We start from the raw sequence: 13,095 nt of genomic DNA, 5'->3' as shown, positions 1-13,095 counted from the left end.
TAAGTTCTCGCAATCCTGTAGACGGATACCTATTTTTCCACAATAAAACCATCTCGTAGCGTGGGTATCGACAGCATAAGTCACTGTTCAACAAACGTAGGTGGGAACCGCGCCCTATCTAGTGTTCATTTTTCTTTACAGAAATGTACGCCTTTCAATCATCTGTTCAGTTTCAACATGACCTTAAATCGGAGAGTGCGGCTGGGCCGACGTCAGCCTAATAATGAGGCGGGTGTGGTGGTAAAACGTGTAGTTCACCCAGACTAGGCAATATGTGAAATATTTAGGCTGCTACTCGAGATCCGCCTTAAACGCATCACGAGATAACGTTAATGGCTTCATTCAGCTGTTCACCTTCTCGCACAGTCCCTGCCGTATGTCCAGGCTACCGCATTGCAAAGCTTCATTTAATTCAGCATAACACACACATAGCCGCCATCGCGTGCCTTAGTCAAGTGAACGGGACTACGAACAAGCCAAACGCTTTGGCGAGCTAAAATCTACTAAATCATGGAAGATTTTCTTTATGTATAATCAATTACTTTTACAGTTAAAGGTTTGAGGCATTCTTCAACCTTGAATTCATGTTGAAACTGCTCAGTTCAGTTACTTTCTTTCCAGACGTCCATGCGTGACGTCAAACGTGACTTGGGCTTTCTGACAACGTCAGCGCTGGGGAGACCGATTTCTCGCTGAGCGGAAATCCCCCAGCTCCTGGGTAATGTAGGAGTGTGTTAGGATAAGAACGGCAATCAAGGTGAAATGACCATTTCTGGGTTGAAATAAATTTTTCCATGTGACGGGCGAATATCTCGACACAGGAATGAACATGAATTTTCATGTTAGCAGTAAAAAAAAATTACATCACTAAATATGGAACACGCCATTTTGCCTATCAAATGTTGCAAGTTTGGAGCCCTGCTGCTCGCGCTATAAGAGTTTTCGTCAATTATTTCTTACTCAAGGAGAGTAATTATGAACCTTTTTTCTAGCCGCAATATTTTTACTAAAGAATTGCTCCAACAGGGACTCGCTGCAAAAAAGTCAGTTTTGAATCCTACAATTAGCAATGAGCATTAAGTTCATTTCACTAAACTTATTGTTTTTTGTCACCTAGGTTATTTTTTTATCTTCCGGCAGAATTTAAGGCGCCAGAGCATTAGGTGTGCTCTCCACAACACATCATACTTCGCAAAAGTTTGAAAAGAGCACGAAAAGAGACCGTTTTCATTTCAATGAAAACAATAATGTAAAGTCTTCCCGTGCGCCCATTATTACTTTATAAATTTATAGCGACTAAAATTCTGCATTATATTGTTTAATATTGTTGAAGTAGATATAAAATACAGCGCTTGTGCTGAAGATTATCAATAATGAGCCCCACACTCTAGAATTACTGAAATAAGCTGTCGACATTGAAACATTTTCTCTGTATTACACAGGCATTGTTATTTATTCCGGCAAATATTTATAGCTTTTACAGTGTTTTTTCTTTCTTCACATCACTTCGAAATTTACGAAAATTCAGAATGATCAAATTATGGACATTTATTAGAACTTTAAAAATAACACTATCTTCGATGCTCAATAAAATCTCTTAACAACAATCCTTCGTTTTTGTAAATACCAAGAACTAAAACGTGTTGCATTATGTAAAAAATATATAAAAATAAATATAAAACTGAGCGCACGCTTTTGCCCATAGAGCTGCTCAGCCATATCCCTTAAGAGCTAGACATCAGGAATTATATTTATTTATTGCTGAGTTTACTTACATTTGATGTTATGTAATATTCGAAGCCTTTTTAGTGCTTCTAAGGTCGCTTACTGCTTGCTCGCAGGGCTATGATAGCTTAACATTGAATATATTCGCTATTTGTTATATTTTCATTGGAAAACGCAAATGACGAATAAGGTTTCACTGTATCCTGTGATTCTTCTTTTATTGTGCGTCGCAGCACTTTTCCATTCAGCTCCTAATTACGTTAGTTCATATCCCGATTATGATACAAATTAACAATGAACGTTTGGAAGACGAGTACTGAAGTACGCTTATATACTGTCATAAGCTAAACGCAAAGCAGCATGATAGGGTTGGTGTAGTTGTATATGTGTTTTAGGCTTGCAGCAGGAATGATCCTAGGTGACGAGTGGTCTTGTACGACAGAGTTATTTAGCTTTTAGAAAAGTGCGACTACATACAATGAACCCGCCATTCACTTGACCTGCAAAGCCTCTGGTCTCGCGTTTTGCTTGAGACTTTGCTTGTTATGGCGGCTTCGCTTTGTGTTGCCCCGCCTTTTTGGTAGGATAGACAACTTCATCGACAAGGATACTCACCATCTTGCCTCTTTCGCGTTTCATGCATAAAAATATGATTCCACCGAAACTGCCATGCTGCGGGGCTTTTTGCTCATGATATCACTTATGTCCCCTGAGGACAATCGTCTTCAAAAGCATACTATTGGTATTTTTAAATTGTATTTAATTGAGATATTGAATTACATAATAAAGAACTGGATTGATAGTGATAGAATTAAGAGCGCCTCGGCAATAACTGCGAATTCTCGCACCAGTCTTGCGGTGCACTGAAACAAATGCAAGTTATCCATGAAACAAAAATTCCCAGCTGGCCTTCACATAACGCTCAGATTTCGAGAAAAAATAAGGACAAGCTGCACGAGAGATTTTGAAAGCCTGGACCGACACTGTGGCTGGTGAACATTGTGTTAGTACGCCTTTCATTTGCGTATTGAAGAAGATTGAATTCTTAGCTTACTGGCGGGACAGTGAAGGAAGAAGGTGCGGGGGGTGTGTATAATTAATTGTCAGTGCGGCATCTTTCTTGTCTATGTGCGCGTGCGTCCATTCTGTGCGCTGATTGCTTAACTGTGTTTTATTGCAATAGCAATACTACTCTAGGTTTCGAGACTTCAGCGTAGTGCGGCGGTAGCCACGTACGTCTTACCCACGTGGTGCTGCGACGTCACACCCCACCTGACACTAGGGTGTAGGTTGGCAGGAACTGCCAAATGGGATATCTCGTTTCACATGGGACGGTTACGTCAGAATCAGCATGCTAGGACCCTGGCATTCACGTTACCCCTATAGGCCACTAAAGAACGTTCATAAGACTTGGTTAAAGCGGGGCTTTATATGTGGGCTGAGGAAGAAGAAAACAAGAACGTTCTGTCACCCACAGGTAATGTTTTCGTTCAATATTTGGTTCAATAGCGTTGAACCCTTGTAAATTTTTTCATCATAGCAGGCGAACTAGCTCAAGATTCTACTGTATTATTGGCAACAACTTATTGATTTGTGTCAGAATGTAGGACTAATATTGTTAACTATTTTCAGTAAAACCACTGTGTTTTAATTTATTGTATACTTTTAAACAATATATTGCAACACGTTTTCAGTACCTGATATTTCTGATGTACAGAGGGTTGATGAGAGAGATGTTAATAAAAATCGAAGACAGTGTTTGTTTTTAAACTAGAAGCAAACTATTCCTCCTTTTGCTGTTTGCGAACTTTGGTTGAATTTAGGTCGTTGCGAAAAAAAAAAAAAAGACCTGAATAGAGCCTGAAATCTAGAATATAACCTCTACAACAACTACAACACAATTTAATGGAAGCAGCATAATCATTTGTGCTAGAATGTAGGATTGAAATTTGGCCTTTTTGCAGCGCGTCGCAATTGGAGCAAATTTTGGACTTTTTTGCTGCCCTAATTGCAGAAAAAAAATACATTTACTTGTTCTTTTCAACGTAAAATTTGCTTACATTTATTGAGTACGTAGAGCAAATAATGTATGTAGTATGTACATAAATAAGGATATGTAGAGCAAATAATGCACTACAAAATTTGAATGCGCAAGCACCAGTGCTCAATCTTTCGTGTTCTTGAAATTGCAAAAACGGCGTCTTTGACCCTACTGAAAGACTTTTTTTTTTCCGGAGAAAACTACGACATATCGTGCAAACCTATGACACATTCCTTTGCGTCGAAGCATTTCGGGACGACATATAAACATTTTATTGAAAGCAAAAATGCTCATGCGATTTCGACTACCGATCTTATCTGCACTGTACACCCTTAGCATGGAAGTACATGTGGGTTGCCTTGTGCGTAGCCTTGTTTTTATAGTATTGTTGCGTACATACCAGGGAACCGTTGCAAAAAAAAGTGTTGTTACACTTTCGATTTTGCTTCTCGATAAAAGCAGCATATTTCTTTAATTCTTCTATTTATGGCTATGTGCTGGTCAAAATTAGCCCTCCACTACGGCTGCTCTTTCTCTCTTTCCACTTTCGCTCCGACCTTCCTCTCCTCCCTTACGGTGCGGTTCAGGTGTCCATAGAAACAAGTGTGACAGATACTGCGCCTTTCCCTTCCTGTGAAGCAATTATTATTATTATTATTATTATTATTATTATTATTATTATTATTATTATTATTATTATTATTATTATTATTATTATTATTATTATTATTATTATTATGACTATGTGTAAATCTGTGCGATATGATAGCTGCTCGATATCACATCATGCCCTACATGTCTTGTGTAGAAGTCAAATTGTTCTACAAAAGAATTTTAAAACAAACAAACAAACAAACAAACACAATTACAAATTCATAATAAACATATTTATGCAGGTCACATGTATAACGGATTCAATGAGTCTGTCTTGGCCTCGACGCACACAAATGGCAATATGGCGGTCTCTGGTAAGTCAAGAGCCCGAGACCTAGCCGGCTATACATGATTATTAAAATGTGCTCACGATTTTACGACATGGACGCATAACAAGTGACGCTGACACACAGTGAATCCGACAAAACATTGATTATCATGTTTTTACTGAATTATCCGCCGGTTGATCGGCTTGCCGCCTCGTAGCAATATGACAAGATAAGGAGAGCTTTGTTCCTCCTGTGAGCGATGTCGGTCAAGTAACTAGGAAGAGCGCGGTTTTACACTAACATCAACTTGATCATATTTAGCTGTGATACTTTTTTCCATGATGCCTATTCTCCAAGAAGAAAATTGTCAGATCGACTTTCTATGGCACAACGTTTCCGCGTAAAATACGTTTCCTGACGTCGCCTGATATTGCGCCACTCCAAGTGGAGTGCAAGTAGCGGCTAACAGATATGAGCTATACTTATCAAGACTTGGAGTGGTATTACACGCGCGCGGAAAGATAACAGCCTGTCGCTGACGCCGGAAATTACGCAGTACAACCCGCTTCAGCTCATAAACATAATATTGTTTTACAACGTCGGAACATTCCACTCAGACGGCTCGAGAACAGCTTGGGGCAAGAAGGTTAAGGAACGGTAACCTTGCTCAGCCCCAGAAATTTATTTTTTTACTCTTCGCAGCGTTAGGAATTGTTCATTTGTTAAATAAATGTATTTAATGTAATTGTAAAGGGCGGCAGCATTAGTACCCTTTTTGTGGTTTAATTATCATGTTATCTCAAAATGTGCATACCACTCTTTTTGCCTGTGATAATAAGAGAACCATTTCTCCCATAGATATTTAACGTCAAGAGATCTAAGTGCGATTTTATTTTTTGCATGATTCAAATAACAGTTGTCTTCAAGTGTGGAGTGCTTAATGCTTGTAAGGCCTTTCCTTGTCTCAAATGCATCTTGGTGCTCAACTGGTTTATACAATCTTTTTTCTCTTTTGTACATTGAACGCGCGCATTGCTATTGCCCTCGTTTCAGGGCTTAGTTTGATGTTTTTATTTTAACTTATACGGTTGTCTGAAATATTTTCAAAATGCAAGTTTCTCTCTATACCTGTATTCTTATGTATTTTGCATGTATTGTATCCCGCACGGAAATGAAAAATATAGAGAGCATCGGCAATTCTTAACAAGCACGTTTCTCAGCGGATTGTTGTTCCAAAAGCCAAGATTTTATTTTATAATAGTAAAATTGCACTATACGATATATATTTCCAGATGATTCCTCAGCACACCCGAAGATTTTTGAAATTATTGTTTTTGCAATCGACTCAGCTGTTGCTTTCTAGTATATTACGAAGTCTTAACTGTTCGACGCATGCGAAGGGCAAACTTTAAAAGAAATATTTCTTTGCACGTCCGAAGATTGGACAGGTCCCTGAAATATTTGTAAAACAGTATATTACGAATGCTAAGTAATAATCAGAAGTAGGGGTATAAGAAAGGCAGGTTTCTTACGGTAGAGTACCTTGCGTTTAGGGCCCACTTATACTCGCTGTGTGGCATTAGCTGCATGAGATGGTTAAATATTCAGCCGATGGCGCAGCACGAAACATATAATTCCCATATGAGAAGCATTGCCACTTTGACCAATATATTAAGCGATTTCAGCCCACCATTCACCAGCAAAGTGCACAGAAAGGTGTTTGCTTATGGCAGCGACACGACCATTTCGAAGCTCAAATAGACGCAGTTTTGCTTTACGAGATACATAGGCCTCAGGGAAATACTAGACAGACATGGTCTCAGCTCTTCTTTCAGCAACAAAAACTGTCACAGTTACCTACAATGTTGGCATGTTCTGTGAATGAATACAGATGACATTAAAATGCACTAAAAAGCATAAGTTTACTCCACATCTCGAGAAAATATTCTAATCTTATTGGCATAAGCGAGCTTCAACCTATATCTGCTATGCTATCAGTTTTGAAGAACTTCCGCATTACTTGCGGGACGTCTTCATAACCTGCACCTAGTCCTTACTCAAGACATTGATTGGCACTTAGTGAGAATGCAGAATATCTCCGAGTGATCAAACCCTAGGTGATAGCATATGCCGCAGAAAGGACAAGCAATTCTGTCCAAAGGTAATGCTCGTCCTGTGTACCTTCATTCCATTTGTATAGAACACCCCTTGACACACTAGCTGCATAGCAGTTTCTTCATTGCTGCAAATGTGAACGTATTGAGATAAGCTACGTCAGGTACTTAGAAACTCGCTTCTTGAAGAATGGTCACACAACTGAGCCATATTTCCACGACGCCAATAAAAGCTGTTCCGGCGGGCTTTCAATAGCATTCCCTAAATTCCCTAATGACTATAGCTCGTATTGCGTGGTCTGTTACTCACCGAAGCCAGTCGCGGTTCTTCGGGAGGCTCACACGGGCGGACGTCTGGCTGCTGAATTTGGCGAGGGCAGTCTTCGCTTCATCGACTGACCTGGGCGCCATAGTTGTCGTGGCGTTGAGGTCAAGAGAGCCATGTCTTGCTCCGCCGCTGAGCAGTTCTTCGATCTCGGGGACTTCAGTAAGAGCCGCTTTCGCAGTAGGCGTGGTGTTCCTGGGGTTCTTTTCAGGGACTGCCGTCATAGTTCCCGAAGGAGTGCTATGCGTCCTACGGTGGACTTTGAAGCTTTTGCGTAAGAGGTGTGACATCTTCCGGCACCAAAGGACGATGCAAACGGTAGGATCAGCGGAGAGAGGCCTCTTTTGAGCCTACTGCTTTATCCGTTCATTTGGGGATCAAGACACAATCTGTAAGAAAAGAAGAGGATGCATGAGATTATCTCCATCTTATACGAACAGCCTAGGGCCGTAAACTAGTAAATATTCAAAACCAAATCTATGTTGACTTTTGATAATTGTCATAGCATGTATATTCTAGAGTTTTTCACAGGCATTAGCTTAAATAAGAAGCGAAAGCCAGGCACATTCATTCTTTTCTTTTTTGCGACCTTAAGGACTCTTTCTCAAACGGTTTTCCCTCACCTAACGTATTATTTCGTATCACAATACCATTGCTATCCGCATTCTCGGATTTCGCCGAGGGTGTTTGTGAATCATCTTTTAAGCAATCGCGGAAAAGAGAAAGAACTTCTCAACAATAGGTTTCGAGCCCTAGCCGAAACGAAGATATGAGCTTTGAAAGCCAACCTTTAACAACAGTGCCGCCAAATCAACATTTTTCCTTCAACATGGTAGTTCTTATATAAAACAAATGTTGCATATACATAAACTGTGTACCTCTTATTATTTGGCACTTCGGTAGGCGACTCTTCACGCGCTAATAGTAGCGTTTATTTTGATATCTGCGAAAAATTGCATCGCGAGCATAATTAAACTTCTTTATTCTAAGATAAGCTTAAAGTAGCCGCTAAATGCATAGCTAAAAATAATGTTGCGTGTACATTTGTGCTTTGTACTGTGGAACTGTAGTTTGAATGTTTTTTTTGCGGGCTACGAAAGTATATGCAGCAAGATGCTACTATCGACAGCGCAGTAAAACTTATTGCCGATATAATTTTAGGAGCACATATTGTCGCTATTTATTTCTGCGTGATTTTCAGTGCCTATCCGGTGCTCGTAAGATGACCTTTAAACAGCCCTATTAAGCTCAGTTATTTTAAGAACATAATTACCTAGGCGATGGGCCGTCACTGCTGGTGCCGTTCGCAAAGACTGGGTTGAAGAGAAACAATGAGTTTCTTGGCGCCGGCTACCTGTATGCTATATACATTCTATGAACTCCAGTAAAAGAAAGAATAACTTCCTTTTAGGTGCGGTTGCACTTACGTTTTTCTTCGTAGGAGCTGGTACCAGGTGTCCATTGCGTTTCTAGTGATTTTTTAAAGGAATGAAGTGTTTAAGCTCCTATATGAAAAAATTTCTAATATTTAGATACGTTTCCCTTTGAAAGCTAGAATAACTTCCTCAATTGTTTCCTATGTTTGAGAGACCCCTCATATTTTCATCGTAATTAAACGGGCATGCTTAAGGTAAACTAAGCGGCATGATATTGCGGAGCTTTTATGCAATTATATAAAGAGCGGTGCACCAGAAAAACGAGAAGAAAGGGAGGAGCAAGCGCTGTTTGTACAAAAAAAAAAAAAGGTCTTCATTACAAGCAGATGCCAACTTTACAATCCGCTAGTGCCGACTCCTGCCTTTCTGTGAAAAATATCAGAAAATGCACTTTCTTAATATCTGTCAGGGTATGTCCGCGGCTTCTGTGGCTGAGAGCACATCCATTAAAGCAGTGCACCTCATGGTCAATACGACGCAGTCTAGCGGTCACGTTTTTTTTTTTTTTTTTTTTTTGAGCACAGGCACAAGAAGAGTGCGGCTCCGAGAATACTAGTACGCGGACAGTTACGAGAGAAAACCGTTAAAGAAAGGAACAGATGAGGGAGGAAAACGCATAAGGAAGGGTGAGGCTATTGCAACCGGGCAGCAGGCGATACACACCCGGCACCGAAACAGATACGGAACTAGCGCTCGCTATTTATCAATGTCCACTGGCCAAACAGTATTTACACAGACCGGTATCGGTGGGTGCACACGAAGACCTACATTACGACAAAAGCGCGCCCAGCCCTCGGCAATGAATTAACATCCCTGCTGCTCGGAGCGATAAATTCGCTTCTAGAATGTGTCATGACGTGATCAGCCATCTTTGGCTCCGGAACATCTGAAACATACACGGAGAGGCCTCTTTCCTGTGTTGCCCATTCTGTTTGTGTTATGCACCAGCATAGCACTGCTAGTACAAGTGCTCAATAAAACAGTTCGACAACGTAATTATTTAGCTTTCAGAATATATCCCTGTGACTGAAAGCGGAACTGGTTCATTGCATTATTCAAAATGTTAATGGTAGCGTGACTACCAAATTTAACGGGCCAGAGTTGGGACACTTTCGATCCAAGTGTGCTCTTTCCCTATGGCCAAATAATTCAGTACTAAAATTTTCAGCCGTTGTTAGAGGTAAGTTCGTTCTTTCCTTCTTTTTTTTCGTTTTCACTGTGACAGGTAAGCGCCCCGTTACAGAATAAGGGGCTCCAAATGGCATGCGGTAATAATCAAAGTAGCCAGCTGTATAGGCTAGCCTTTTCCTGTTGTCGTCTGGCTCTGGTGCCGCAAACAGAGGACACGGGTAAAACATGTGAAGAAAAAAAGGTAAAGCCATGCTCTGACTCTTCAATAAGTTCGTCGAATGGCAACAGCTGCGGAGAGCATGGCTACATGTCTGGAACTACATTGAGAATTGTTTTAGAATACAGTTCAAAACTGGACCGAGATCGACGAAACAATCACAGCTGCTACTTGTATATTCAGGGAGTAACCGACGAAAATAGTCCCAATGTTGACTTTCCAGAATATAAACATTCTTGCATTCTGTAATATTTCGTTAGATTAAAAGGTATGCATCAAGCGTTTTTACACAAGGTAAACACGGAAATGTGGGCTCTGCCATGGACATTAAAAAAAAAAACAGACTTGCAATTTTCGGCCTCGCGGGAACTTCTCTCTCTTTGCTTGCTTCTATTTAAATATTTTTTTAGAACGGTCATAAAGGGGGGGGGGGGGGGGGCGCTTCCTTATATATGCGAAAAAAAAAACGCAGGGGCACACTTCAATTCCTAAGCATACATCATGCAAAAAAGTAAAGTGACTTCATTGCAGCTTTGGCGTGTTAGCTGTCTTATAAATCTGTATCATGAATGAAAGCAGAGAGAACTTATTCATGCTGGCAGCTGTATATTCACAAAGTGAATTAAAATTACAGTACTACTCTACGATGTCTATTTCTTTTTTTTTTTCATACTTGAAACTATTCACACTTTATTATTAAATCACGACAGGAATTATATTAGAACGCAGTCATTGCAGCGGCCTCATTTGTGGGTTAGGTATCAGCATTAGACATGCCTGCCAATAATATTGACTACAGGCAATATCGGTTGCAAGCATATAAACAGCGACGCTGCCCACAGCCTTCGACGTACTTACTTTGGGCTATATTATCAGCTGTATTCTGGCTTGCATACCAAAGGAAAAACATCCGTATACTGAAGTAACATTTCCCTTGATACACTTCTAGCACAAGTAACCCGCTTACAGAGAAATATGTGATATGTATCAATCACTCTAGCATATTTTAGATCAAAATTATCTGGTCATCTGAGAAGGGCTTTGTATCTGTTCGTAAGCTCTGATCGCATGGGTTCAAACAATTATTTCGAAGTGCAAACGGTAAGGAGTATTTAGCCAGCGCTACTGCAATTTGGTACTAAGAACACAGCGCATTGTATTCTGGAGAAAGGCTAGCATGAAGTTATAAATTCCACTTTCGTCTTACTGAATAGCAGTGCTAGCTAATGGTCTTGACTCGACTCTGAGTTTACTACAGCTTCACTTTATGCACCATCATTTCAGTTGACAGTTCTGATCACAGCCATTCAGCTGGTATCTACTCTTAATCCGCATGCGTAACGAGCCGATGGTTATGCCCTGTTTTTGCCTTGTAAGGCTTTTGGTTCGATCTGTAAAGCACAGCACACTTCTCTCGTAATTCAGGGACGCTAGCCAGACAATAGCCTACGCTTTCTTAATTAATATCTGCAAGTATATTAGCAGACGTCACGGTTTTTCTTTAATCTAAAAGAACGCACTCTGCAGTCACGTGCCATTTAAACATTTGGTACAATGCAGAAGGCTACATGAAAAACCTGAATGTAGCTGCAGGCATTGTGAATATTCCGAAATAGTTAAAGCCCAGTGCCTCCAGAAAGCCCTTCCGCGATATTAAAAGTGAAGCGAAGCAATGCATTACGGAAAACTCGAGATAATAATTTCGTACTGGATGGAGAAGTGTACCTTCAACATCGGGACGCCAAGAGGTGAAAGCGGGAAGGTCCGAAGTATAGACAGTTACAAATCCGCAAAGCAGCTCACTACGCACTACTATCCACCTCGCGCATCACTCCAGCGCTCACCACTGGGCATAATTTCATCACCACTCCAAAACCAGATACCCACGAAAAATGCATCCCAATATCTTGAAAAGAGCCGCCGCAGAAGCACTCACCAACGCTGGCAGGATCCCCGACGCAGGCAGGCATCGCGGGTGAAGCCGCGACGCGCCGCCCCTCGTCACTCGATGGCAGACGGACGCCGCTGCGAGCACGCGTGTAGACTCGCTGCGAGCTCGCGTAGCAGATAAGGGTCAGCTGTCTCGCCGTCGAAGCCGATGGCGGCGGCAACATGCGCTGCGCAATCGGAAGCGGTGCATCATTCCTTCCCGTCATGGGTTCGCGAGCTTCCTACGCGGCAGGCGCCGACAAGGACGGTGTCAAAGGCACACGGGCGACTTTGACTCTGTGGACTGAGTCAATGAAGCTTGCCTGCTTAGCAATATGGAACAAAGCATGAGAATGGTGAGCAGTTCAGCACAGCAAGAGCGAAATAGTAAATTAAAATTAAAGAGCGCAACTGAATGCATATGTAGATTACGACTTCTTTTTAAAGTTGTTAACGTGGTTGGACTACCGTCTCGGTTTAGAAATCTTTTAAGCAGCACAAACTACACTTGCTCAAAACGCTCTTTATAGCACATAAATGATTTTTTCTCATAAATGATTGTTTCTTCTTTAAAAAAGGGCGGTGAGAATTTTCTCAACCTATCTCTCGTAAAAGGCATTAGACGATGCAATGGGCATGAAGGAATGCACCTGCTTTAATACACCATGAATTAATTATAGAGGCTAAAGATGCTCACATAATATTTGCCTATGCATGGGAACAGTGCGTCTGATGTATATTAAAAAAGGCAGCAGTCGCTACCGCATGATGTTATTTCGACCAATTATTGTACATCCCACTTATTGTTTGTGCCATGGCTTTATGGATGCCCCATGGTCATAATGCATACTTTAAATTTGGAATGTGTAGTATTGGTGGAATAAGTAGTATGATCTATCGGTATTGAAGAACATGCTGTGTACCGAAATATGCGTTTTAAAACAGCATTTTATGATATGTGTAGCCACTGACACTTATTGAGCCATTTCAGGGCGGGGAGGTGGTGAAGGGTGGCTGTTACTGGCCTTATGGGGCTGGGACAGTAGACCAACTGGCTAAAACAGACGCTTGGGCAAGTTGGTAATCCATTGAGGGTAAACAGCGCAAAAAAGACGAGGACGAACGAAGTACACAAACGAGCGCTGTGTACTTCGTTTGTGTACTTCGTTCGTCCTAGTCTTTTTTGCGCTGTTTACCCTCAGTAGGCCAACGCCGCTTGCGGCGGGGGCTTAGGTGGTGGACGACGGCTGTTGA

General features: G+C 41.2%; 1 protein-coding gene across 2 annotated transcripts in view; it reads right to left on the bottom strand.

The window, feature by feature from the left end:
- LOC146199956 (proline-rich protein 5-like) overlaps positions 1–12,011 on the bottom strand; it is a 31,859-nt gene extending 19,848 nt beyond the window's left edge. Inside the window, exons 1-2 of one of the 2 annotated variants that reach the window (XM_084595309.1) lie at positions 11,849–12,011; positions 7,114–7,517 (exon numbers count right to left, since the gene is read on the bottom strand). In XM_084595309.1, the coding sequence (XP_084451435.1) occupies positions 7,114–7,418 (305 nt within the window). In that variant the 5' untranslated portion in view covers positions 7,419–7,517; positions 11,849–12,011. Of the gene's footprint in view, positions 1–7,113; positions 7,518–11,637; positions 11,791–11,848 lie in introns of those variants that run through there. The other variant, XM_084595310.1, reaches the window with a different exon arrangement.
- Positions 12,012–13,095: the final 1,084 nt, after the last annotated feature.

Source organism: Amblyomma maculatum, chromosome 2 (genome assembly GCF_055883805.1).
Source record: "Amblyomma maculatum isolate TAMU_Amacu chromosome 2, ASM5588380v1, whole genome shotgun sequence".
NCBI classification, from domain to species: domain Eukaryota; kingdom Metazoa; phylum Arthropoda; class Arachnida; order Ixodida; family Ixodidae; genus Amblyomma; species Amblyomma maculatum.
Note: the sequence above shows the minus strand (reverse complement) of the source record. Positions and strands in the feature narration are given on the sequence as shown.